The sequence below is a fragment of the Pan paniscus genome, chromosome 6, assembly GCF_029289425.2.
Source record: "Pan paniscus chromosome 6, NHGRI_mPanPan1-v2.0_pri, whole genome shotgun sequence".
Classification (NCBI taxonomy): domain Eukaryota; kingdom Metazoa; phylum Chordata; class Mammalia; order Primates; family Hominidae; genus Pan; species Pan paniscus.
Genome location: NC_073255.2, coordinates 41,179,153 through 41,206,860, shown reverse-complemented (window position 1 = coordinate 41,206,860; position 27,708 = coordinate 41,179,153). Strand labels below are relative to the sequence as shown.

General features: G+C 39.9%; 1 protein-coding gene across 10 annotated transcripts in view; it reads left to right on the top strand.

Moving 5' to 3' along the window:
• MATCAP2 (microtubule associated tyrosine carboxypeptidase 2) overlaps positions 1 to 27,708 on the top strand; it is a 65,977-nt gene that overhangs the window by 1,921 nt on the left and 36,348 nt on the right. The window contains exon 2 of one of the 10 annotated variants that reach the window (XM_063606201.1): positions 4,272 to 4,337. The exons of 3 other annotated variants lie outside the window; for them this stretch is intronic. In XM_063606201.1, the coding sequence (XP_063462271.1) occupies positions 4,272 to 4,337 (66 nt within the window). Of the gene's footprint in view, positions 1 to 4,271; positions 4,338 to 20,679; positions 21,470 to 27,708 lie in introns of those variants that run through there. 6 more of the 10 variants (XM_034963940.4, XM_034963941.3, XM_034963939.3 and 3 more) reach the window with 6 other exon arrangements.

Sequence of the window (27,708 nt, the reverse complement as noted above, 5' to 3'; positions counted from 1 at the left end):
AATGACCATTTAATCATAAACTATTTAACAGGATTTTGTGAAGTTCATGGACACCAGGACAAGAACTTCTGATTTAGCCTGTTTGTATTTTAGTTTACTCATCTGTGTAACAGGAATAATCATCTGCCCTGATTTCCTCAGAGTTGTTAGGAGGGGCAGATGAAAAATGGAGAGACATAATCCAAAAATATTCCGTAATAAGTAATAAGACACTGTCCGAGTGTGTAGTATATGGAATTATTAATATTTAACCCAGAATGTGTTACTTATGAACAAAGGAAAAAGATACTTCCATTTTTTCCAAGTGTGACAGGAAAGGTGTGTATGTATTTGGGGCGTGTCTGTGTGTGTATGCATGTTTTAAACAACGTTGGAAAATGAGTCATTAGAAATTTATGTAGCCGTTGTGCCTTCTGGCTATCACTTCTATGAGCCTTAGTTTCTTTGTATCTACCTCAACTAGATTCTAGTTAAGACTAAAAGAGGTAAAGCACCTAGCATAAGATAGCTACTCACAACATTTAGTGTATCTTCCCTCACCATCCCACTATGTCTTTGGTTTCTACCTTGATAATGATGATGATAGTGATAATGGCAACCATCACAATTAAATAACTCCTAAGACTGAAACACCTACTATGTGCCAGAAACTATGGTAGATATTCAAGTCTACTCTCCTAGGGTACTACAATTGTCTCCTACTATACCTCCTTCCATTCTTAACCCCCGGTAGTTCATTCTTCAGTTTCTAGGCTAGAATGACTTTTATCTTTTTAAAAATTGTGTTATATAACAAATAAAAAAATTTGAAAACAAAAAAATTATGTTATGAAATACAATAAAAATGTGAATAATAAAACATAACCATATACCAGCCACCTAGCTTAAAAAAATATAAAACATCCCACATGTAATTGAAGTCTCCTGTGTGTCCCTTCCTATTCTCATTCATCTTCCCACTCTTCCAGGGTAAAACTATCTTGATTTGATGTTTATCATTCCCATAGAAATATGTATACTTTTATCACATCTACATGTATATCCATAACAATATCTAGTGTTTTATATATAAATTTTATTTGCAGAATGTAAGTCTTTCTGCAACTTTTTCTGGCCCAATAATATCTTTATGGGATTTATCCTCACTAATAACTATAGCTGCATTTCATTCATGTTCACTGCTAAATTTTATTATACAAATATACTTGTAATTTATGTACCCATTATCCTGTTAATGGACATTTAGCTTATTTCCAGTTTTTCATTCCAAAGACCCCATGATGCCATGACTATCCTTTATATGCACATGCAAAACTTTCTCTAGAGCAATATACCTAGGAATATTATTACCAGATATTAAAAATAAACTGCTCTTCAAAATGGTCATAACAAATGATACTCCAGTCAGTAGTATATGCCCCTGGCTGCTGCTCTAGTTCCTCCCCAATATGTGGATACATTTTAAATTTTGCCATTCTTGTTTGAGTGCCTTTCTCTTATCACTAGTGAAGGTGAACATGATTTTTTATTTATTGGACTTTCAATTTTCTTTTTCTGTGATTTTCAACTTTATATCCTTGCCCATTTTTCTGTGCAATTATTTGCCTTTTTCTTATGGATTTATAGGGTTTTTGTTGGTTGTTTACTATTTCCTGGGAAAATAAACTTTGTTGGTTTTTCGGCTTGCCAATTTTTTGGTTTGTGGCTTGTCTTTTTACTTTATGATGTTTCAGATGTACAGAAGTGTTTAATATAACTAATGATACACACACACACACACACATACACACATACACATACACATATACCATATATATTTTCCTTTAGGGTTTGTGTTTTTTATGCCTTAAGAAATCCTTCCATACCCTGAGATAATAAAGATGTTCTGCTGTACTTTCTTGTAAATATTTTAAAATATGGCTTTTCATGCTTTTGTCTTTAAACTATCTGGATTGATCTTGTTTTTTGTATGGATAACCAGTTGTCTTAGCAGCAGTTATTAAATTGTCCATCCTTTCTCTCATTGACCTGTAATGCCACTTTTATCATATATCAACTTTTCTTTTTTTTTCCCCCTGAGACAGGGTCTCGCTCTTTCGCCAAGGCTGGAGTGCAGTGGCCTGATCTCGGCTGACTACAACCTCTGCCTCCCTGGTTCAAGCGATTCTCCTGCCTCAGCCTCCCAAGTAGCTGGGACAACAGGCATATGCCACCAAGTCTGGCTAATTTTTGTGTTTTTAGTAGAGTTGGGGTTTCCCCATGTTGGCCAGGCTAGTCTCGAATTCCTGGCCACAAGTGATCCACCCAACTAGACCTCCCAAAGTGCTGGGATTATAGGCATGAGCCACTGCGCCTGCCCAACAGTTCTTTATTTTATTTTATTTTATTTTATTTTATTTTTTTGAAATAGGGTCTTGCTCTGTCACCCGGGCTGGAGTGCAATGGCACGATCACAGCTCACTGCAGCTTCAAATTCCTGGCCTCAAGCAATCTTCCCATCTCGGCCTTCCAAGTATCTGGGACAACAGGTGCATGCCACCACAACCCGCTACTTTTTAAAATTTTTTGTAGAGACAGGATCTCACTTTGTTGCCCAGGCTGGTCTCCAACTCCTGGCCTCAAATGATCCTCCCACCTTGGCCTTCCAAAGTGCTGGAATTACAGGTGTAAGCCACTATGTTCAGCCTCAACTTTTTATGTACACATAGGTCTATGTCGGACTCTATTCTGTTCTACTGGTCTATCTATTCCTCTCCCAATATCACACTATATTAGTTATAAATGTTGATATCTGGTAGGGCAAATTCCAATTCAACTTGGATTATTTTGCCTCATTGTTCTTCCACATGAATTTTAGGGTCAGATTCTCAAGATCCGAAAAGAAAAGAAAAAAGAAAAGAAAATCCTCTTCTGGTTTTTAATTCAAATTGCACTGAATTTATCACATAATTTGGAGAGAATTCGCATCTTTGTGACAGCAATGCTACCCATTTATGAGCATGGTATATCTTCATTATACCTGCTAAAAATGTCTATAACAAACTTACATAAAGATCTGTAAACTTTTGTTAAATTTATTCCTACGTATCTTTGTTGTTGCTGATCTTTTTAGTTTTAGTAATTTATTTATAGAGAGGGATCTTTTTCAAATGTAAATTTTGCAGTGTCAATTCCTTGTTTGGAGCTGCTCTATGTCTTTCGTTGCAATTAAAATGATATCCAATAATATCCTTATCATACCTACAAGGCCATGCATGATCTGGAATCTACCTGCCTCTCCGAATAACCTAGTATTCTCCTAACATCACAATACTTTCCCTTTTTTTTTTTTTTTTTCACTATGCTCCAGCTTCAGGCCTTTTTTCTGGTCATAAAAAAATGCCAAATTTCTTCCTGCCTCAAGGACTTTCCACTGCCTGGACACTCTTCCTCTAGATTTAGCACGTCTGCTCCTCGTTATTTGGGCCTAAGCTTGCATGTGCTACCTCCTGAAAGAGGACTTCTTTGATCAGGTGGCCACCCCTGTCTTCTCTGCCCACCAATCACTTTCCATTCTATTACTCTGACTTCTTCATCACATTTGCCACTATCTGACATTATTTTAGTTATGTATTTATGTTTATTAGCTAGGCCTTCCTACTAGAGTGTAAGCTATGGCAGTGCAGGGACTTGTTTATAGCTGTAACCCAGCACCTTCTGGCACATGAGTGCAGTAGATACTTGTTAAATAAATGAATATGAGAATAACTCTTATTCCTATTTTACAGATGGGAAAACTGAGATGCATAGAGGCTAAGGGATTGGCCTAAATCATCAAAAGTGTCTTCCCTACTTATTTAAATAAAACACAAAACTTCCCAAGTTATTTAAATAAAACCCACAACATAATACATTAATTTAAGAATAGAACCAAGAGTCTGAAGTAGAAATAACTAGAGATTAAAGATAGCCCTGGAAAATGAGTATTTGCTCCAAGACCTGCTCTTTTAAACAAAGGAAATAATAATTATGTCTTTTGCAGATAAAATTGCTGATAAAAAGGCTGAAAAACACAAAAATTTGAAAGCAGGGACTGCAACAAAGACCCTCCAAATGCTGTATATTTACAGTTAATTTTTCAAAATACAGTCACACACATTTATATTTTATATTTTATACTATTTTTATACTTTTAAAAATACTATTTATATTTAATTTTAAAATTTTTAGACTATTTATACTTAATTCACAAAGTAATACAATAACACAAATCTTTTTATTTTTACAAGGAGAGAAAAGGCCAAGACCTAATCATAAGGCAGTGGCAAGAAGAGCTAAACTCAAGTTCTCTACCTCAGGTTATTTGGCTGAAGGGCCATTTCTTTTACACTTTTTAAAATTATTATTATACTTTAAGTTCTGGAGTACATGTGCAGAATGTGCAGGTTTGTTACATAGGTATACACGTGCCATGGTGGTTTGCTGCACCCATCAACCTGTCATCTATATTAGGTATTTCTCCTAATGCTATCCCTCCCCTAACTCTCCACCCCCCTACAGACCCTGGTGTGTGATGTTCCCCTCCCTGTGTCCATGTGTTCTCATTGTTCAACTCCCACTTATGAGTGAGAACATGCGGTGTTTGGTTTTCTGTTCCTGTGTTAGTTTGCTGAGAATGATGGTTTCCAGCTTCATCCATGTCCCTGCAAAGGACATGAACTCATCCTTTTTTATGGCTGCATAGTATTCCATGCTGCATATGTGCCACATTTATCTAGTCTATCATTGATGGGCATTTGGGTTGGTTCCAAGTCTTTGCTATTGTGAACAGTGCCGCAGTAAACATATGTGTGCATGTGTCTTTATAGTAGAATGATTTATAATCCTTTGGATATATACGCAGTAATGGTATTGCTGGGTCAAATGGTATTTCTAGTTCTACACATTTATTATAATGAAGAAACAACAACCATCAAAGGATGTTATCTATATGTTATTGAAAAGGGCTATTTTACTTGTTACTACTCTCTACCATTAATGATTAATGGTATTAATCTTTACTATTAATGATTCTTAGTGTCACATAGATTTTTTTTCTAGTTTAATTGATGAAGATGTTTCAGATTCCAGAGTGAGCATGAACATATTGTGCTTTCTGAACATATTATATTGTTTCCAAAAACCAGTGCAACTACAGGCATAACTCCTTTATTCAATAGACTAATCTCAAAATGCATACAACTTTAATCTCCTTTTTATTTTCTCATGTGGTTAATAAGGATATTAAGATAATTCATATTTAAAGGACCACAGTAAATCCTTTCATAAAGAGTAAGAATTATTTTATGTACTTATCACACTATACTTTTTATATTGGTAACTTTTGTTTTCCATACCTAGATTTCTTAAAGCTATTTTTGGCTGGGCGTGGTGGCTCACTCCTGTAATCCCAGCACTTTGGGAGGCCGAGGCAGGTGGATCACGAGGTCAGGAGATCGAGACCATCCTGGCTAACACGCTGAAACCCTGTCTCTACTAAAAATACAAAAAAATTAGCCGGGCCTGGTGGCGGGCACCTGTAGTCCCAGCTACTCGGGAGGCTGAGGCAGGAGAATGCCGTGAACCCGGGAGGCGGAGCTTGCAGTGAGCCGAGATCGCGCCACTGAACTCCAGCCTGGACGACAAGGCGAGACTCCATCTCAAAACAAAACAAAAAAGGCTATTTTTACAAAACTTAATTTTTTAGTGATATCATAGAAGTCACTCTTAAATATTACAGAAATAACAGAAGCCAGTGTTTCCTAAATATCAGAGTCAATTTATTGAACATGAAATATAACATCTTAAATTTTCCTCCCATGCAAACAGACATTTTGCAAATCTTCTTTTTTTTTTTGAGACAGACGCTGTCACTCAGGCTGGAGTGCAGTTGCACAACTCTGCTCACTGCAACCTCTGCCTTCCAGGTTCAAGTGATTCTCCTGCCTCAGCCTCCCGAGTAGCTGGGATCACAGGCACCCACCACCATGCCCGGCTAATTTTTGTATTATTATTGTTTTTTTTAGTGGAGACAGGGTTTCACCATGTTGGCCAGGCTGGTCTTGAACTCCTGACCTCAGGTGATCTGCCCACCTCGGCCTTCCAAAGTGCTGAGATTATAGGCATAAGCCAAAGCGCCCGGCCACAAATCTTCTTAAATTTGATACAAGAGAATGTAACAGATTTATTGCACTCCACTGATATCTGTCATGAATTTAGTGATCTTCTAAACACTTCAAAAATTTCTCCTCACATGCTATTTCCAGACCCAGGGTTCATTTATTCTTTCATTAATCCTTCCAAATGCTGGGGTTCAGTACATACACTTTCACTCTCCTCTTTCCTGCTTCTCAGAGTCTGACACCATCCCAGTTTTCCTCAGTCCCATTCATGCCTGGCACTTAATAGGCCCTCAAGAAATGTTTGCTGTTTGCTGGTGTATTCTCCGGGACCACAATCTCCTTCATTTTTTTTTCTTTTTTTTTTTTTGAGATGGAGTCTCACTCTGTCACCCAGACTGGAGTGCAGTGTTACCATCTTAGCTCACTGCAACCTCCGCCTCCCAGATTCAAGCGATTCTCCTGCCTCAGCCTCCCAAGTAGCTGGGATTACAGGTGCCCACCACCATACCTGACTAATTTTTTGTATTTTAGTAAAGACAGGGTTTCACCATGTTGGCCAGGCTGGTCTCAAACTCCTGACCTCAGATGATCCGCCTGCCTCCGCTTCCCAAAGTGATGGGATTACAGGCATGAGCCACTGCACCCGGCCTCCTTCCTATACTCTGACCTTACCATTCCTCAGACCTTCCAACTGTACTCACCTCCTCCTCCCTTTTCATCCACCCACATGTATGACCACACATGGACTCCAGTCAACACTTGGAAATGCTCCAGCTCCAAGATTTCAAACCCCAAACCTGGTCTCCTGATTCTAATCTTGCCTCCTTATCTCTTCTTCACTGCTGCTCACTCCTCCTAAACCTGCAAGTCCCCTCCCTTCTCCCTTCCAGTCCTAACCTTCAGTTCATTCTCCTTTTTCAGCTTTGGGCCCTAACTGAAAATATTATAGCTTGGGCTTTATAGCTATGCCCAGGTGTTAACCTTGATCTCCTCCCATACCCTTTTCTAAGAGGCCACATGCCTCATACGTAGCTCAATCTATTTTGAAAAGGAGGCCAAGAAAAAAGGGAGTTTAAAACAAAACAAAACCACCAGCCCGGCCAACATGGTGAAACCCCATCTCTACTAAAAATACAAAAAATTAGCTGGGTGCAGTGACACATACCTGTAATCCCAGCTACTTGGGAGGCTGAGGCAGGAGACTCGCTTGAACCTGGGAGGTGGAGGTTGCAGTGAGCCGAGACTGTGCCACTGCACTCCAGCCTGGGCTACAGAGTGAGACTTTGTCTCAAAACAAAACCTTAGAGCAGTCAGGGAATTTATAGATCACCTAATCCAGCTTCTTAAAATAGTAGATGAGGAAACAAGACTGTGAATAGTCTAAGATTTCCAGATCCTGCCATCGTCCTTTCTTGGGTCTCTTCCCAAACACTGCCCATCCTCCTTTAAGCCTCACTTGCTCCTTCCCAGCCAGACTCAAGAGAAACTATTTTAATACCATTCTCCTTGGTCTCTTGTCCTTCTTGCTGCACTTAACTTGCTAATCTCTAACTGTTCTGTTTTCCTGGCTTGCTCAACATTGCCAGAAAAAGACAAGAAATTGAGCCAATTCCATTTCAAATTTATTCCACTGGACCATTAATGTTGCTCAGAATCCATTTGAATAATTTGAATCAGAATCCATTTGAATCCCTATCACAGTCTCGATCACATTTCCCATCCCACCCCTTTACTCTCTGCAAATGACCTTACCACCCACTTTGCTTAGTGTTCAGTGCCAAGGAAAGCACTCAGAGATGAGAACCCAATCACCTGCTGTTCATTCCTGAATAAACCCTGCTATTTGCCACCTCTATGGCATGCTCATCCTACTCCCACTACCAAAATGCCCTGCTCATCACCTTTGAATTTCTAAATACAAATCCAGCTGAATATTATATCTTACAAGATTTCTTACCTAGTCCAAAGTGAGGTCATCATCCACCTCAGTACTCAATTTGCACCACTTTATTTTGCCATTATTTCAGACTTACAGAAAAGTTGTGAAAGGTTTACATGTAGACACATAGAGAGAGAGAGCAAAAGTGGAACAAAGATTCCTGGATTCCAGGCATCATTCAGATTCCCAATATAGTAACATTTTACTATATTGGCTTTATATTCTCTCTCTTTCTCTCTGTCTCTGTGTGTGTGTGTGTGTGTGTGTGTGTGTGTGTGTGTGTGTACTTACCATTGTGTTACAATTACCTCCAGTATTCGTATAGTAACACACTATACAGGTTTGTAGACTAGAAGCAATAGGCTACACCATCTAGGTTTATGTAAGTACATTCCATGATGTTCCCACAATGACAAAATCACCTAGTGACACGTTTTTTTCAGAACATATCCCCATCAGTAAGTAACACATGACTGTACATATTCACATATATATATTTACATATATACATACATACTCTGAACTGTTTAGGGAGAAAAGGATATCATGTCTACAAGCTACTCTTAAAACAGTTCAGAAAAAAAGTCATGTATGTATACAGGTATATATATGTATATATACACATACACACACAGACACACACATGCATAGTTATAGTTACATAGTCATATATGTTACTCTCTATGTACACGTAGATAGATAGAAAGAAAGATAAAACCTTGTGGGTTCTTATTCCTCTACCCCACAATCAAATGACTGAGAACTCTAAATTCTTCCCAGAATGCTCTTGTCTGCCTTCGTACACTCCCCAGGTGATCTCATCAGCCCCACTGACTTAAAAATTCCATCCAGGTAGTGGGGTTCATTCCAAGATGGCCAAATAGGAGCAGCTCCGGTCTGCAGCTCCCAGCATGATTGACGCAGAAGATGGGTGATTTCTGCATTTCCAACTGAGGTACCTGGTTCATCTCATTGGTACTGGTTGGACAGTGGGTGTAGCCCATGGAGGGCGAGCCGAAGCAGGGCAGGGCATCGCCTCACCCAGGAAGTGCAAGGGGTCGGGGGATTTCCCTTTCCTAGCCAAGGGCAGCTGTGACAGTATGTACCAGGAAAATTGGGACACTGCCACCCAACTACTGAGCTTTTCCAACGGTCTTAGCAAATGCACACCAGGAGATTATATCCCATGCCTGGCTCAGCAGGTCCCATGCCCATGGAGCCTTGCTCACTGCTAGCACAGCAGTCCGAGATCGAACTGTGAGGCAGCAGCCTGGCTGGGGAAGGGGCGTCTGCCATTGCTGAGTCTTGAGTAGGTAAACAAAGCAGCCAGGAAGCTCCAACTGGGTGGAGCCCACCACAGCTCAAGGAGGCCTGTCTGCCTCTGTAGACTCCAACTCTGGAGGCAGGGCAGAGCCGAACAAAAGGCAGCAGAAACTTCTGCAGACTTAAACATCCCTTTCTGACAGCTCTGAAGAGAGCAGTGGTTCTCCCAGCATGGTGTTTAAGCTCTGAGAACAGAGAGACTGCCCCCTCAAGTGGGTCCCTGAACCCCATGTAGCCTAACTAGGAGACACCTCCCAGTAGGGGTCAACTGACACCTCATACGGCCGGGTGCCCCTCTGAGACAAAGCTTCCAGAGGAAGGATCAGGCAGCAATATTTGCTGTTCTGCAATATTTGCTGTTCTGCAGCCTCAGCTGGTGATACCCAGGCAAACAGGGTCTGGAGTAGACCTCCAGCAAACTCCGACAGACCTGCAGCTGAGGGGCCTGACTGTTAGAAGGAAAACTAACAAACAGAAAGGACATCCACACCAAAACCCCATCTGTAGGTCACCATAATCAAAGACCAAAGGTAGATAAAACCACAAAGATAGGGAGAAACCAGAGCAGAAAAGCTGAACATTTTAAAAACCAGAGCACCTCTTCTCCTCTAAAGGATCACAGCTCCTCACCAGCAACGGAACAAAGTTGGACGGAGAATGACTTTGACGAGTTGATAGAAGTAGGCTTCAGAAGGTCGGTAATCACGAACTTCTCCAAGCTAAAGGAGGATGTTCGAACCCATTGCAAGGAAGCTAAAAACCTTGAAAAAACATTAGACAAATGGCTAACTGGAATAAACAGTGCAGAGAAGAACTTAAATGACCTGATGGAGCTCAAAACCATGGCATGAGAACTACATGATGCATGCAGAAGCTTCAATAGCTGATTCGATCAAGTGGAAGAAAGGGTATCAGTGATTGAAGATCAAATGAATGAAATGAAGCGAGAAGAGAAGTTTAGAGAAAAAAGAGTAAAAAGAAACGAACAAAGCCTCCAAGAAATATGGCACTATGTGAAAAAAACATATCTATGTTTGATTGGTGTACCTGAAAGTGATGCAGAGAGTGGAACCAAGCTGGAAAACACTCCCCAGGATATTATCCAGCAGAACTTCCCCAACCTAGCAAGGCAGGCCAACATTCAAGTTCAGGAAATACAGAGAACACCACAAAGATATTCCTCAAGAAGAGCAACCCTGAGACACATAATCATCAGATTCACCAAGGTTGAAATGAAGGAAAAAATGTTAAGGGCAGCCAGAGAGAAAGGTCGGGTTACCCACAAAGGGAAGCCCATCAGAATAACAGCGGATCTCTTGGCAGAAACTCTACAAGCCAGAAGAGAGTGGGGGCCAATATTCAACATTCTTAAAGAAAATAATTTTCAACCCAGAATTTCATATCCAGCCAAACTAAGCTTCATAAGTGAAGGAGAAATAAAATCCTTTATAAATAAACAAATGCTGAGAAATTTTGTCACCACCAGGCCTGCCTTACAAGAGCTCCTGAAGGAAGCACTAAACGTGGAAAGGAGCAACCGGTACCAGCCACTGCAAAAACATGCCAAATTGTAAAGACCATTGATGCTAGGAAGAAACTGCATCAACTAATGGGCAAAATAACCAGCTAACATCATAATGACAGGATCAAATTCACACATAACAATATTAACCTTAAATGTAAATGGGCTAAATGCCCCAATTAAAAGACACAGACTGGCAAATTGGATAAAGAGTTAAGACCCATCAGTGTGCTGTATTCAGGAGACCCATCTCAAATGCAGAGACAAACATAGGCTCAAAATAAAGGATGGAGGAAGATCTACCAAGGCAAAAAATAAAAAATAAAAAATAAATAAAAAAGCAGGGGTTGCAATCCTAGTCTCTGATAAAACAGACTTTAAACCAACAAAGATCAAAAGAGACAAAGAAGGCCATTACATAATGGTAAAAGGATCAATTCAACAAGAAAAGCTAACTATCCTAAATATATATGCACCCAATACAGGAGCACCCAGATTCATAAAGCAAGTCCTTCGAGACCTACAGAGAGACTTAGACTCCCACGCAATAATAATGGGAGACTTTAACACCCCACTGTCAATATTAGACAGATCAACGAGACAGAAGGTTAACAAGGATATCCAGGAGTTGAACTCAACTCTGCACCAAGTGGACCTAATAGACATCTACAGAACTCTCCACTCCAAAACAGCAGAATATACATTCTTCTCAGCACCACATTGCACTTATTCCAAAATTGACGACACAGTTGGAAGTAAAGCAATCCTCAGCAAATGTAAAAGAACGGAAATCACAACAAACTGTCTCTCAGACCACACTGCAATCAAATTAGAACTCAGGATTAAGAAACTCACTCAAAACCACAGAACTACATGGAAACTGAACAACCTGCTCCTGAATGACTACTGGGTAAATAATGAAATGAAGGCAGAAATAAAGATGTTCTTTGAAACCAGTGAGAACAAAGACACAACATACCAGAATCTCTGGGATACATTTAAAGCAGTGTGTAGAGGGAAATTTATAGCACTAAATGCCCACAAGAGAAAGCAGGAAAGATCTAAAATTGACACCCTAACTTCACAATTTAAAGAACTAGAGAAGCAAGAGCAAACAAATTCAAAAGCTAGCAGAAGGCAAGAAATAACTAAGGATCAGAGCAGAACTGAAGGAGATAGAGACACAAAAAACCCTTCAAAAAAATCAATGAATCCAGGAGCTGGTTTTTTGAAAAGATCAACAAAATTGATAAACCACTAGCAAGACTAATAAAGAAGAAAAGAGAGAATAATCAAATAGATGCAATAAAAAATGATAAAGGGGATATCACCACTGATCCCACAGAAATACAAACTACCATCAGAGAATACTGTAAACATCTCTACGCAAGTAAACTAGAAAATCTAGAAGAAATGGATAAATTCCTGGACACACACACCTTCCCAAGACTAAACCAGGAAGAAGTTGAATCCCTGAATAGACCAATAACTGGCTCTGAAATTAAGGCAATAATTAATAGCCTACCAACCAAAAAAAGTCCAGCACCAGACAGATTCACAGCCGAATTCTACCAGAGGTACAAAGAGGAGCTGGTACCATTCCTTCTGAAACTATTCCAATCAATAGAAAAAGAGGGAATCCTCCCTAACTCATTTTATGAGGCCAGCATCATCCTGATACCAAAGCCTGGCAGAGACACAACAAAAAAAGAGAATTTTAGACCAATATCCCTGACGACATTGATGCGAAAATCCTCAATAAAATACTGGCAAACCGAATCCAGCAGCACATCAAAAAACTTATCCACCAAGATGAAGTTGGCTTCATCCCTGGGATACAAGGCTGGTTCAACATACGCAAATCAATAAATGTAATCCATCACATAAACAGAACCAACAACAAAAACCATATGATTATCTCAATAGATGCAGAAAAGGCCTTCGACACATGAAAAAATGCTCATCATCACTGGTCATCAGAGAAATGCAAATCAAAATCACAATGAGATAGCGTCTCACACCAGTTAGAATGGCGATCATTAAAAAGTCAGGAAACAACAGGTGCTGGAGGGGATGTGGAGAAATAGGAACGCTTTTACACTGTTGGTGGGAGTATAAACTAGTTCAACCATTGTGGAAGACAGTGTGGCGATTCAAGGATCTAGAACTAGAAATACGATTTGACCCAGCCATCCCATTACTGGGTATATACCCAAAGGATTATAAATCATGCTGCTATGAAGACACATGCACACGTATGTTTATTGCAGCACTATTCACAATAGCAAAGGCTTGGAACCAACCCCAAATGTCCATCAATGATAGACTGGATTAAGAAAATGTGGCACATATACACCATGGAATACTATGCAGCCATAAAAACGGATGAGTTCATGTCCCTTGTGGGGACATGGATGAAGCTGGAAACCATCATTCTGAGCAAACTATCCCAAGGACAGAAAACCAAACACCGCATGTTCTCACTTATAGGTGGGAATTGAACAATGAGAACACGTGGGCACAAGGTGGGGAACGTCACACACCGGGGCCTGTTGTGGAGTTGAGGGCAGGGGGAGGGATAGCATTAGGAGAAATACCTAATGTAAATGATGAGTTAATGGGTGCAGCAAACCAACATGGCACATGTATACCTATGTAACAAACCTGCATGTTGTGCACATGCACCCTAGAACTTAAAATATAATTTAAAAAAATAATAATTAAAGAAAAAAAGAAAGAAGTCTTAGGGGTTTTTGAATCTTGTTCTTAGAACGTAAAAACGTTCAAGATATTATTAAATCTCCTCAGCGATGCCAAGGCAAGCTTTTAAAAACATAAATCATGTCATGTCACTGCACTATTTAAAATCCTCCAGTGGGCCAGGTGCAGTAGATCATGCCTATAATCCCAGCACTTTGGGAGGGCGAGGCAGGAGGATCACTTGAGTCCAAGAGTTCAAAACCAGCCTGGGCAACATAGTGAGACCTTGTCTCTACAAAAAAAAAAAAAAAAAAAAGTTAGCCTTGCATGGTGGCTCATGCCTGTAGTTCCAGCTACTCAGGAGTCTGAGGTGGGAGGATCACTTCAGCCCAGGAGGTGGAGGCTGCAGTGAGCTGTGATCTCACCACTACACTCAGCCTGGGTGACAGAGTGAGACTGTGTCTCAAAAACATATATATATAAAATAAAATGGCCAGGCACGGTGGCTCACGCCTGTAATCCCAGTACTTTGGGAGGCTGAGGCAGGTGGATCACGAGGTCAGGAGATCAAGACCATCCTGGCTAACAAGGTGAAACCCTGTCTTTACTAAAAAATACAAAAAATTAGCTGGCACCTGTAGTCCCAGCTACTCGGGAGGCTGAGGCAGGAGAATCGCTTGAACCTGGGAGATGGAAGTTGCAGTGAGCTGAGATCGTGCCACTGTACTCCAGCCTGGGCAACAGAGCGAGACTCCATCTCTAAAAAGAAAAAAATCCTCCAGTTGCTTCTGATTGCCCTTGGAATAATATTGAAACTAGGCTGGGTGTGGTAGCTCACTCCTGTAATAATGGCACTTTGGGAGGTAGTGGGGGAGGACTGCTTGAGGCCAAGAGTCCCAGACTAGTCTAGGCAACATAGTGAGACCCCCATCTCTACAAAAAATTTTTAAAAAATAAAGAATAAAGTCTAAACTCCCTTCCCTGGCCCCTGCCTACCTCTCTTTTCCTACCCGCTTTCCCCCAGCTTACTAGACTTCAATCATACTGACCTTCATGTGGGTCCAGGATCAGCCAAATTATTCTTATCTCAGGCCTTTTGGCTTTGCAATTCGTTTGCCTAGATTGCTTGTCCCCTAAAAATTCCGACTCTTATTCTTCAAGTGGCTGACATTTGTTCTTCAAGTCTTAGCTCAAAGGTACTTTCTCAGAGGCCTTTCCTGATCACTCCAAGTTACCTACCATCTAGCATACTTTACCGATTTGCCGTGCTTCATAGCACCTATCTGTATCTGAAATTATATCATTTGTTAACTTGGTTGTTGTTTTTTTCTCCCAGTATAAGTTCTATGAGAACTGGGACTCTGATTTACTTACCCCAGCATCCCTGTCATATGTGCTAAAGGACTGATTGATGCATGTACATCATTTTTATTGCCCTCTTTTTTTTTTTTTTTAGATGAAGTCTTGCTCTGTTGCCCAGGCTGGAGTGCAGTGGCACCATCTTTGCTCACTGCAACCTCCACCCCTGGGATTCAAGCGATCCTCCTGGCTCAGCCTCCCGAGTAGCTGGGACTACAGGCATGCACCACCACACCCGGCTAATTTTTGAATTTTTAGTACAGACAGGGTTTTACCATGTTGGCCAGGATGGTTTCGAACTTCTGACCTCAGGTGATCCACCCACCTTGGCCTCCCAAAGTGTTGGGATTACAGGCGTGAGCCACCATGCCCAGCCATCATTTTTACATATGTATGTACATACCATCAGTAAGTTCTTTGAAGGTAGGTTTCATATCTTTTTCATCATCTTTTTACCTTGTATATAATAGGAACTTAAATATCTGTGGAAGGAGTAAGTTAATGCACATCTTGGTTTCTCCAAAATATAATAAAGAGCAGTATCTTTTTGGCTGATTAAAAAACATCCTTCCTCCCTTAATCATTTCCAACAAACATTAAAAACATCATTTACACACATGTAAAATCACAGTGTTCCCCAGGGTTTTTGTGCTGTTCTATTTTCATTGAGGTAAAAAGGTAGAGGCGTTTCACAAAGCATTCTTTTATTTGGCTTCTACTTAACGCTTTTCATTCTCCTGAATATAGACATGCTGCAAAACATTCCATTCTCTTGATATAGACATCCTGAAAGCATTCAAACTTTGCTGAAATTTTTTTTAAAGCCAAGGAAAAACCAATTCTACCAACTATTTCCTAGATTTCTTTTTTTTTCCTCCTCTTTTATGAATCAAGAAACAATTCACAGTTTGCCCTGAGGCTTCTGGTAATGCTTATCAGAATCTGAGGTATTACAACTAGAGTTGCTCTGTTCTTTTATAATGGTAGGCTGCAGAAGCTTCCCTCCCCATTTTTTAAGTTTCTCATCTGAAACTTACAAGTAAGTAAATATAATGTTCTAATTCTTTTTGTGTTAATAAGATAAAAACCTCTTTTTAAGAAATTAAACTTTTTTTTTTTCAGTTGCAAGCATGATATGCTCTCAAAAAACTGAACTTCTGCTATAGAAAGTGAAGTATTACAGACTGGGCATGGTGGCTGACACCTTTAATCCCAGCACTTTGAGAAGCTACAGAGGGAGAATTGCTTGAGGCCAGGAATTTGAGACCAGCCTGGGCAACAAAGGAAGACCCCATTTCTATAAAAAGTGCCTGTGGTCCCAGTTACTTGGCAGGCCAGGGTGGGAGGATCGCTTGAGCCCAGGAGTTATGATCGTGCCACTGCACTCCAGCCTGGGCAACAGAGTGAGCCCCTGTCTCTGGAAAAAACAAAACACAAAAAAACCCAAAGTGAAATAATATACTTTTCTTCCAGTAGCAACACTTTCTGGCAGCCTTGTCCATGCTTTACCATCTCTCTCTTCCTCTTTCTTGGTCTTTACTAGCCTCTATCCCCTATCAAGGTAAATGATCAAACTTCTCCTGAGTCTTTAACAAGCAGGATGTTGATCTTTTTTTCAAAAAAGAAAATGATCTTCTTTTATTACACAGATGGTTTAACTTACTTTTTTTAATACCAAAACTCCATCAACTTATGAATAGTAAATAAACATTTGTCAACATCTGTTCTACTATGTAAGAAGAATATAGAGATTAACATGAGTAGTTAAACAAGTTACTGACAAAATAAAAAAATACTGGCTCACATCTGTAATCCTAGCATTTTGGGAGGCGGAGGCAGGCAGATTTCTTGAGTCCAGGAGTTCAAAACCAGCCTGGCAACATGGCAAAACCCCATCTCTACAAAAAAATACAAAAAATTAGCCTGGCCTGGTGGCACATGCCTGTAGTCCCAGCTACTTGGGAGGCTGAGGCTTAGGTAAGAGGATTACCTGAGCCTGGGAGGTTGAAGCTCCAGTGAACCATGATCATGCCATTGCACTCCAACCTGGGCAACAGAGTGAGACCCTGTCCCAAAACAAAAAATGAAATAAAATAAATACGTTCTTTACCTATAACATAACAATCCTGCTACAAATAAAATAACAATATTTCTATCAAAACACCTATTTTTCTATTATTTTAAATCTAAAATTAAATGGAAATCATCCTTACAGATATTCATTAATCAAAATGTTCCACAATACAATGCTTCTAGAATTCATAAAGATGACCATAAAAGGAAAGTGAGTATATCTCAGTAAGACAACTGCAATGGCATTTTTGGTTATTATTGAAAAATTTAAGTTTAATAAAACTTTAAAAAGGGTGAAGGACATCCTTAAAGATAAACATAAATTATTAAAATCAGTTTTAATGGCGAGGCGTGGTGGCTCACGCCTATAATCCTAGCACTTTGTGAGGCCAAGGTGGGTGGATCACCTGAGGTCAGGAGTTCGAGACCAGCCTGGCCAACATGGTAAAACCCTGTCTCTACTAAAAATACAAAATTAGCCGGGTGTGGTGGCGCATGCCTGTAATCCCAGCTACTTGGGAGGCTGAGGCAGGAGAATCACTTGAACCCAGGAGGCAGAGGTTGCAGTGAGCCAAGATTGCGCCACTGTACTCCAGCCTGAGCAAAAAAAAGAGCGAAACTCCATCTCAAAAGGAAAAATAAATAAATAAAAATAAAAACAAAAGCAGTTTTAACAAATTCCTAACTTGATCTTGAAATCAGTGCCCTAAAAGTGGAGCAGTAACATAATTAAGTCGATCATCTTGTCTCAATATTAATGGTTAATGTAGAAACAGGTATAAAGGAAAGTTTCTCAGAAAGATGAGATTGTTCATTGTTCTTGTGGATATGTAAAAACAATGCTGACTCAAAAGCAGCCAACTGGACAGCTGCAGATGCTGAACCCAATGGAAACACTAAGCAGGCATAGCACGAATCAGTAATTAACAAAGCAGATGCAGAAAGCTTGATGAGGATGAATAATTGCATAGATGGGAATAGTAAAAGGAGCTGGTAACAGTACAAGTTTTATAAGAAGTTAGATAAACTCTTTGTATTCATGAATTTGTTAGCAAGAGTGCTTCAATAATACACAGAGATATATTTTTTAAATGTTTTGATTACATTATAAATACCTTTATATGGTGCTTATCACTAAAGATATTTAAAAATGATCCACAAGAAAATATTGGTAGGGTGAACATAAAAATAATTATAAAAGTAAAGAATGATATAATATTCCAGGTAGGCTAACTACAGAGGCATCAAATTTGTTTATTTTTGGAATTCTTAATTGTAGTGAAGTGTTGAAATTAGAATGCACATCATTTTCTAATTTTTATATGTATGTATACATGTACATATATATACACACATATATGTATTTTATAGAAAATCTTCCCTGCTAGTCAGGACTTTCCTTGAGGATAGGTATCATCTTTTGTTATGTACTCCAAAAACACCAAGCCCAGTGTCTTCTATATAAATAAATACCTGTGGAATGAGGAAGATAATATGTATCTTGGTTACTTAAAATAGAATGAAAATAGGCAATATGATTAAACATACTTTAGTAAAAGCACTGAACATATGACTTGGTAACATCTTTTAGGAGGCTTTCTTTTTTGAGAAATAGCTCTTAAACTTCAGTGACTGTGACTTTAAAAACTAGAAATTTGTAGAGGTAATAGATGCATTTATAGCAAACTTGGAAAACAGCTTTAAGAATTCTGGGTATATAAGGAAGCCAACAGCATGGTTCATTTAGAGCCTTTTTCCTTAGGACATATGTTGCAAGAATTACTACTCTTACAAATGCAGCAGATTCATTGCTCATTACTATAGCAAGTGTTTTTAACTCAAAGCAGATTTGTTCTTCATCTATTGGTCCATTTGATATAATTCTATATTATTTTAGTTATCATTGAAAATGCACACACTTTCTGTTGTCTACTTATTCATTAATTCACAAATATTTATTAAGGACCTACTACGTGCCAGCCACTCTTCTTGGTGTGGGAATATAGCAGTGAAAAAACAAAAATCACTGCACTTGTGGAAATTTTATTCTAGGGATGGAGATAGACAACAGTCATGATAAATCAATAAAATATATAATAAATTAGATAATGTCAAGTGCTAAGTAAAAAAAATAAAGCAGAGAAGGGCTATAGGAAATATGAAGGAGTAGAATTTTAAATAGAGTGGCCAGGGAAGGGCTCACGAAGAGGTGACATTTGGATTAAGTCCTGAGGAAGTAAGGGAGCTAGTCCTGCGGATATCTGAGGGAAGAACATTCCACGCAGGGAGGATTCCAAGTTGCAAAGGCCTTGAGGTGAAATAGTGCCTGGAATTGAGGAACATCAAGGAGGCCAGTGTGTCCATCGGGGAGGAAGTAGTTGGGGATGAGATCAAAGAGGTGACAGGAGGCTAGGTCATAAAGGACTTCACAGGAAAGGAAGCCACTGAAGATTTTGAACAGAGTGACATATGATTTTTTCACAGGTTCACTCTGGCCAATGAGTTTTGAGAACAGTGTGAAAGAGGGTAGGGTGGGAATACAGTGACTGTCTAGAAGACTGCCATAATCCAGACAAGAGGTGGTGGTGGCTTGAACCAGAGTGGTAGCAAGTGGCTAGATTCTGGATGTATTTCGAAAACAGTAGTCACAGGATTTGAAGACAGAATATGAAATGAGGTTATCCAGTTTTTGTGATATAGTTACATTTCCATTGTTCTCTCCTAAGTGATGAAAAAGACACAATTTCTCACAAGTTGCCTGTCATTCTCGGGGTTTGACGGTCCTGATATTCAACTTTCTTTTGTTCCTGAGTTTGAAAACACACCCCAATTATTTCCATGTCTTAGCCTTGAGGATGAAGAGAAAATTTAACTGTCTGAAGACTGACAGTTGCCAGCACTATCTCAGCTCCTCCTAAACTGTAAGCTCCGCTAGGCTTATTTCATTTCCCTTGATATCCTCAAAGCCTGACTCAGAACCTTGCACACGTTAGGGTCTCAAAAAATGTTTGTTGAATGGTTTAGTCTACATTTCCCATTCCCACTGTACTTTTTTTTTTTTTAGTCTCACTTTGTCACCCAGGCTGGAGTGCAGTGGCGCGATCATGGCTCACTACATTCTCACCTCTCGGACTCAAGCAATCCTTCCACCTCGGCCTCCGGAGTAGCTGGGACTACAGAAGTGCGCCACCACGATTTGTTCACTTTTTGTGTTTTTAGTAGAGATGGGTTTTCGCCATGTGGCCCAGGCTGGTCTCCAACTCCTGGCCTCAAGCGATCCACCCGCCTTGGTCTCCCAAAGTGCGAGGATTACAGGCATGAGCCACCGTGGCCCGCCTCCCATGGTTATTGTAAAAGATTAAATTTTCATACTTGCTAATGTGAAAATGAATAATAAACTGAAAATAACATTCAGCCCCTATCAATTGCAGAATCACAAGCTAAAATGTGAATTTCAGCATTAAGGATAGTATGCTGAGGTACTGTCAAGTGGTCATTGAGCCTCCGCACTTTCACTCTTACTAGCTCAACCTAAACGTGTTTTAGCTTCCCCGCACCTCGTAAGGGGAAGGACGGGTACACTGGCTTTGCTATTTGCAGCTAGGGCCGAGTGTCACAGTGCACCATGGAGTTAAGTCACCTTTGAACGGGTACAAACGTCTCTGAAAGATCAGTCAACATGCGTTATCCCACTGGCTGGAGACCCCAGCCGCTCGCGGGCACAGCCACAAGCCCCGGAGGCACTGGCCCGCGCTGTGCACGCCGGGAGTTGTAGTTCCTCCCACTCTCTCTCGCCGTCCGTCGGCCTTCGTCGCACGAGCGCCCCCAGCGGCACGCAGGCTCCGTGAAGCGCAGCGCGCGCGGACCCGGGGGGCAGTTTCCTAGCAACCGGCGGAGCGGCTACGTCACGGTGGCAGGTTCTAAGCGCTGCTGGGCACCGTAAGGCCGCCGTGTGTACCTTCCAGCAGCTACGGGCTGGTGGAAGCGCTGCTCACAGTCAGTGTCGGTACGTCTTCGTCCGCCCTTACCCTCCTTATCCTGCTCCAGGTAGCGGAGATCCGCCTCCCGCCGCGCCCCCGCCACCGAGGCCCGGGTCAGAGGCTAGAGGCCGCCCGCCCCTGCGCGGCCCTTTCCCCTGAGCCCGCGGAGCCCGCCGCCCCGGGCCTCGGGGCGACGATGCTGGAGTCCATTCGCGTGACGGGTGAGTGCCGGGAAGGGCTGGCCGCGGCGGGGGTGCGGGGCGGACCGGGGTCCCGCCGCCCGGGGCTCAGGTAATGGTAGCCACCGGCTGGGCGCGCCGCTCGGGACTCCACCCTGCGCCCCGACCCCTTCGGGGCGCGCAGGAGGCGCTCCCGAAAAACCTGTGGAGGGAAGAGAGAAATCGGCCCCTTATCCTTTCGTCACTTATTATCAGTAAGTACCTGCTGTGGAATCTCGTGGAAAAGATTGTAATATTAGACCGGTTGCTGGTCTTACAAAGGTACAATCCAAAGATTGTTAAATCCTATTTCAAAACACGCTAGGTGTGTGATTAAGCTTCATAATTTTCTAGAATGTTCAGAAAAAATAAGCTAAGTGAAAGAACACATCTGTATATTTCATTATTTATACTGTGTATATTTGTGTGTGTATGCTTTTATTCTTAAACAGTGAGAACGTTTTGAGTTGATATTATTAACAGGCCATTTTACAGTACGGATTACACCAAGTGTAAAACATGGGTCTTTAAACAGACCCCAGGTCAGAAAGTCTGAAAGTTTACCTGCATTTTTTTAAATTCAGTTCAATCTCGGGGAGCACAGAACTTGACTCTTATTATTTGTAAATCGCTATGCGTGTTAGCCATTAAAAAAAACTTTACATAATATTAGAGTAATTTTCTAGGCCATTTTCCCAGCATTTGATTCTGTACGCAAACATTTCTGCAAGCAGGGTTTTGGCAGTTCAGAATTATGACGAAGAACAACGGAGTAAAGGGAAATACTCCTCAAACTAGTGCCAAAATAAAGCCGGAATTTTACATTTTAAAGCAATGCAGTACCTACCAGACTATTTTTCTGTGAGCATTCTAACTGAAAAACCAAACCTCTTTCCAGTGAAAATATTTACGATTTTAATTTTATACTGTTTTATTTCACGTTCAGTGTTATACGGAGTTGATTTGTGCAGTCATGACATTGCCACGATGTATATCATTTATGTTGACAGGAAACATAGTTCCAGGATCTGAGATCGAAAAGGCAACTTTAATTGGCATTAGAATTTTTAAAAATGTGATTTGATGTAGATGCTACTTTCATCTTAAAACACAATTAAAATGTCAAAAGTTACTTAAAAGTACCATACCTCCTAAATATGGAGCAAGGTTTCTCAACCTCCGCACCATTAACTTTGTTGTTGTTGTTGTTTTTGAGACGGAGTCTCGCTCTGTCGCCCAGGGTGGAGTGCAGTGGCGCTGTCTCTGCTCACTGCAATCTCCACCCCCCGGGTTCAAGCGATTCTCCTGCCTCAGCCTCCGAGTAGCTGGGATTACAGACGCATGCTACCACGCCCGCCGGATTTTTGTATTTTTAATAGAGACAGGGTTTCACCATGTTGGCCAGGCTGGTCTGGAACTCCTGACCTCAGGTGATCCTCACACCTCCGCCTCCCAAAGTGCTGGGATTATAGGCATGAACCACTGTGCCCAGCCTAGCACTGTTAACTTTGGACAAGATAGTTCTTCCTTGTGGGATGCTGTTCTCTGCCCCGCCCTCATAATTGTGACAACTAAAAATCACAATTGGGCAGGGGTGTGGGGTAGGGCAACATCTCCTTCTCCATGAGAATCAATGCCTTGAAGAAAAATATAGATTCTGTCACAGTGCACATTATTTGAGAAATCACATAGATTAAAATTATTTTCCCAAACCATAACAATCATTGTAGATATACAAATAAATTAATATTAGTATTAGAAAGTAGATACTCTGATCAATTAGTCATGCAGAGTGATCTCTTGATATGTCAACATGTTGAGTTAGAAGTTTGAGAAGAGATACTTTAGAAAGTAGTAGACCCACTCCTCTTGTCTCATTTTCCTTCCTATAATTTAGTGGCAGTACATTTATGAATCCAACCCTGTATGTTTGCAAACCCTGAGGTAGACAATTTGGCAGTGAATTTCTATAGTACAATAAAGTTCAAATAGCCATTTGAGACCATGCAAGCCTCTAATTTACAATTCCTTTAAAAATAACTGGGTCATTTTTCAGACTACTTTCTCTCTTAAATATACTTAACTACTTGAAATAATTCTAGAGCCCTGTGCCCAGCATTTCACTGCGATATCAGAAAAACCCAGTTTGGACAGCCAGAAACTTCATGGAGAGAGTTAAGTTAAACTCCATGCCCTCCTCTCCCCTGGTCATTCCCTCACGATTCATTGATATCTGAGATGGCCATGTTCTTCTTTCTGATTAGCAGAACTTGATTGTGGTAAGAGTACTGATGGAAATGTGTTCATTTTTTTTTCAGCTCTAAAAGTCGTTACAAATATAGAACAGACTCATTTTATATTTCAGGAATGAAGCAATTACTTGTTTCTGAAATCCTTCCTATATAATATCTTACCCACTTTTGACTTATTAGTAGTATATGCTGTCTATGCTGTTTAAAAATAGAATCAAATCAGAAAAGGTTTTTTTGACTTCTCATGGCCTTTTAAAGAAGGTTCTGAGGCTGGGTGCAGTGGCTCACACTTGTAATCCCAGCAGTTTGTGAGGCAGAGAGCAGGCGGATTACCTGAGCTCAGGAGTTCAAGACCAGCCTGGGCAACACGGCAAAACCTTATCTCTACAAAAAATTAAAAAATTAGCCGGGCATGATGGCCTGCGCCTGTAGTCCCAGCTACTTGGAAGGCTGAGGCAGGAGTATCACTTGAGCGCCCAGGCGGCAGAGGTTGCAGTGAGTCAGGATTGCCACTGCACTCCAGCCTTGGCCACAGAGTGAGACCCTGTCACCAAAAAAAAAAAAAAAAAAAAAAAAAAATATTCTACTTTAGCTTCCGGGATTTAAAAAAAAAAAAAAAAAGCGTTTATTATACCAAAGCCACTAAAATCTTGATTCTAAAATATAGATTAATTACCTTATTAACATGAAATCTGCCTTGGAATTCAAATTTAATGATTCAGAATATTTCCCTATGTACATTTTTCCATGCGGTGTTTCTATAGGAGCTGAATATAATATTTAATGTGATACTAATAATAGTTAACAAAGGCTGCTTACCTATAGTCCAGCACTGTTCTCAGCACTTCACACATATTAACTTTTAAAATCCTTACAATAATACTATGAAGTATGTATTATTATTATCCCATTTTACAGATAAGGAAACTGTAGCACAAAGAAGTTATGTAACTTGGTCAGGGTAATAGCTATTAATAAACAGAGCCAAGATTCATACCAGACAACTCCATTCCAAAGTCCATGTTGTCAACTGCTAGGAAAATCAGCTCACTATTATAGTGACTGTACACTGATTTGAGCCACAAAATCCAACATCAAGATTTCATGTAATATCAGTGTGACATTATCCGATGGTTTGCTCAAGTGTTGGTTTTTAGATTTTTAATCACAGGCAAGTATGTAATAATTTTTACCTGGGAAAATCATATTTCACTTGAATAAAAATTTGTTGTTTTCAAAATAGAAGGCATCTAGTTCATTCATTAACAAAATGCTGTGAGAAACCATATAAGATTATGTTCATTTATGATTGCCTATCGGCTTTATTTTGTATGTGATGTAAGGAGAGATTAATGAGTCATTCCAGAAATGAAGTGTCTTTATATCAAAGATGAATGTTTAAAAATACTGGAAATGAAAGTCTTAAGGCCAGCGTTAGGCCATACAGGTTGAATATACCTAGGCACATAGCTCCTGTTTGTCCTACAGCAGCAGGTACCTACCATGTTGTCTTCAACATCACTAATTGTTTCATTTTTCTTTTACCTTCCTGGGATAATTTTTTCCTCAACCGTCAGGCAACTAAGTCTTTTACCCTTTCTTTTCTCTCAAATATTCTCTTCCCTTGTCTACCTCTCTGGCCCCCCTTTCATAAGCAGGACAGTGAATAAGCAAAACCAAACACAGATGTATGTTGTAAAAGAGCTTATAATTTCATTGTTGAGGAAGTCTGTCATGCAACAAATATAAACCTGCAACCATGATAAAGTACTTCGAAGAAGAGATACAAGGTGTTATGAGGGTCTAAAATGAAAAAGTTAAGGAAGGCTTCCTGACCAAGTGCTATTTGAACTGAAAGATGAGTGGATATTAATCTAACAAAGAGAGGGATAGAAGGGCCCAGCAGACACAGGGAGCAGCATGTGAAGAAGTATGTTCGGTGAGAGCATAGTGAGTATGAGATATGGTCAAAGTGAGAGAAGGCTGGAGTGGAGAAATTGAGGAACACAGTGTGAGGTGTTCTGCAGAGGCAGAAGGATCTGACCAAGAGTGACCTCATAGACCATGGTTAGGAGTTTTGTCCATCCCAAGGGAAAGCCATGGGAAAGTTTGTTTCTGGCACATTTAGTGTTATTTTAGATGATGTATAATGCTCACTCTTACCACAACCATCACCATCAAGGGTATCTAGACTACTCTGTATTTCTAACTGTAAAAACAACAAACACACAAGTTTCTGACCCCAAAACAACAGTGTCCCATTATAAGTTACTAATAGAGCAGCACTGAATTGCTCTTACCTGGGGCTGTGAAATTTTTAAGAATCCTAAAGTACAGTCAAGTTTCTGAATTCCTGAATGACATTAGCAGTGCCTTTCGTCTCATTTTCATACAGTTGATAAGCTACATTGGTTGCTATTGAATTTAGAGATACTATAGTTAATAGATTATCTGTTATAGTGCAGACAAATTGAGCAATAAATATGTTTTTAAGGATACTGATTTTATACACCATTAAAAAAATTAAAGTGTAACTTAAATAAAGTCTACAAGTCTTAAATGTGCAGCCCAATGACTTTGTACATATGTAACCATTGCCCAGAACAGATAGAGAACATTTCCAGCACCTAGTAGGTTTCCTGGTATCCTCCTAGATTGTGATTCATCCCTCAAAGGTAACTGCTATTCTGACGTCTAATACCATAAATTAGTTTTGCTGTTTTGGACTACATATAAATGGAATTATACACTATAAAATCTTTTGATGTGGCTTCATTTGCTCAACATTGTCTGAGATACATCCATATTGTTGCTTACAACGTCAGTTTTCTTTTCATTGTCGTATAGTCTTCTGTTGTATGAGCGTACCACAATTTATCCTTTCTACTGTTGATACTGTTTGAGGTGTTTTTGTTTGTTTGTTTGTTCGTTTTTTTTTTTAGAATTGGAGTTTTACTATGTTGTCTAGGCTGGACTCAAACTCCTGGGTTCAAGTAATCTTCCAGCCTCAGCTTCCTGAATAGCTGGGACTACAGGCATGTGCCACTGTGCCTAGCTTCTTTTGAGTTTTTAGTAATGAAAGTCTTGATAAAATTAAAGTTTATCTTGTTTGGGGATTATTTTGTTTTGTTTTGGCCTTTCTTTTGTTTGTAATGAAGTAACCTATTGTTTTGTGGTATAAAATTATCCCAGATTCTCAGGTTTCATAAGTATTAGTGAACCATACGAAATTTCCATTTGTAGGTCAAAACTGGTTGAATAGTATTTGCCACCAGGCTTTGTTTCTGGTGATCTTCCTTTTCAGCCAGAGACCTCCTGATTACTATGAAACCTCACCTACTCACAGTTGTGAAACACTACTTTTAGAGAGCAGTGTCTCCCTTTTCCCCCATTCTTTTAGATGGGGAACGGGAGGTACCGATGGGCTTAATGATTAGGCTAATATTACAGAGAGGTCATTGAAAGAGCTGGGAATGGATGTCAGGAATCTTGGTATCCTTTTCTCCTGTTCTAGATATATACTAAGCTTTCATTGTGTTGATAACTTCAGTATATTCACCTACTTGCGAATAGACTATCAATTTTAATGTACAAATATTATTTACCCTTTTTTCCTCAGTGTGGGTAATCAGGTTGGGGTGAACGATTTTCTTCTATCAACAAATTATTTTCATTCTCTCCAATATTATAGTGAAACAGATTGCTTATAGCTAAGTTTTACATTATATAATGACTACCTTTAATGTGAGAAAGTATGCTTTTTAATCACCTTATTACTTTTCTGGGAAAACACGAGTTACACTTCCTCCAAATAAGTCTGTTTATGCTTTTAAAATGTTTTAATTTTTCAGGAAAAAGGATTCAGAGAATAGGATGTTCTTTAATAAATTGTGTCAAATGTTATCGGCCTCTTAGTGTTCTTAACCATGTTCAAAAGTCTTTTTTTCACAAAGTAAGCAATAGTATTTAAAATTACAAAAACAATCTCTTAGGTTCTATGATACTTTTTAATGTAACTGAAATACAATTACTGTGACTCTGAGAAATTATATCCATCTTGTATGAGTTGCGTGAAGGACCATGTGCCCCACTTTTATGAACTTCATGGGCTATCCAGCATTTAACAGGATTGACATTTGTAAAATAAATAGACCATTAACACTCCCAAACTTTATTCAGCAGCAGATGGAGCTTCAAAAGGA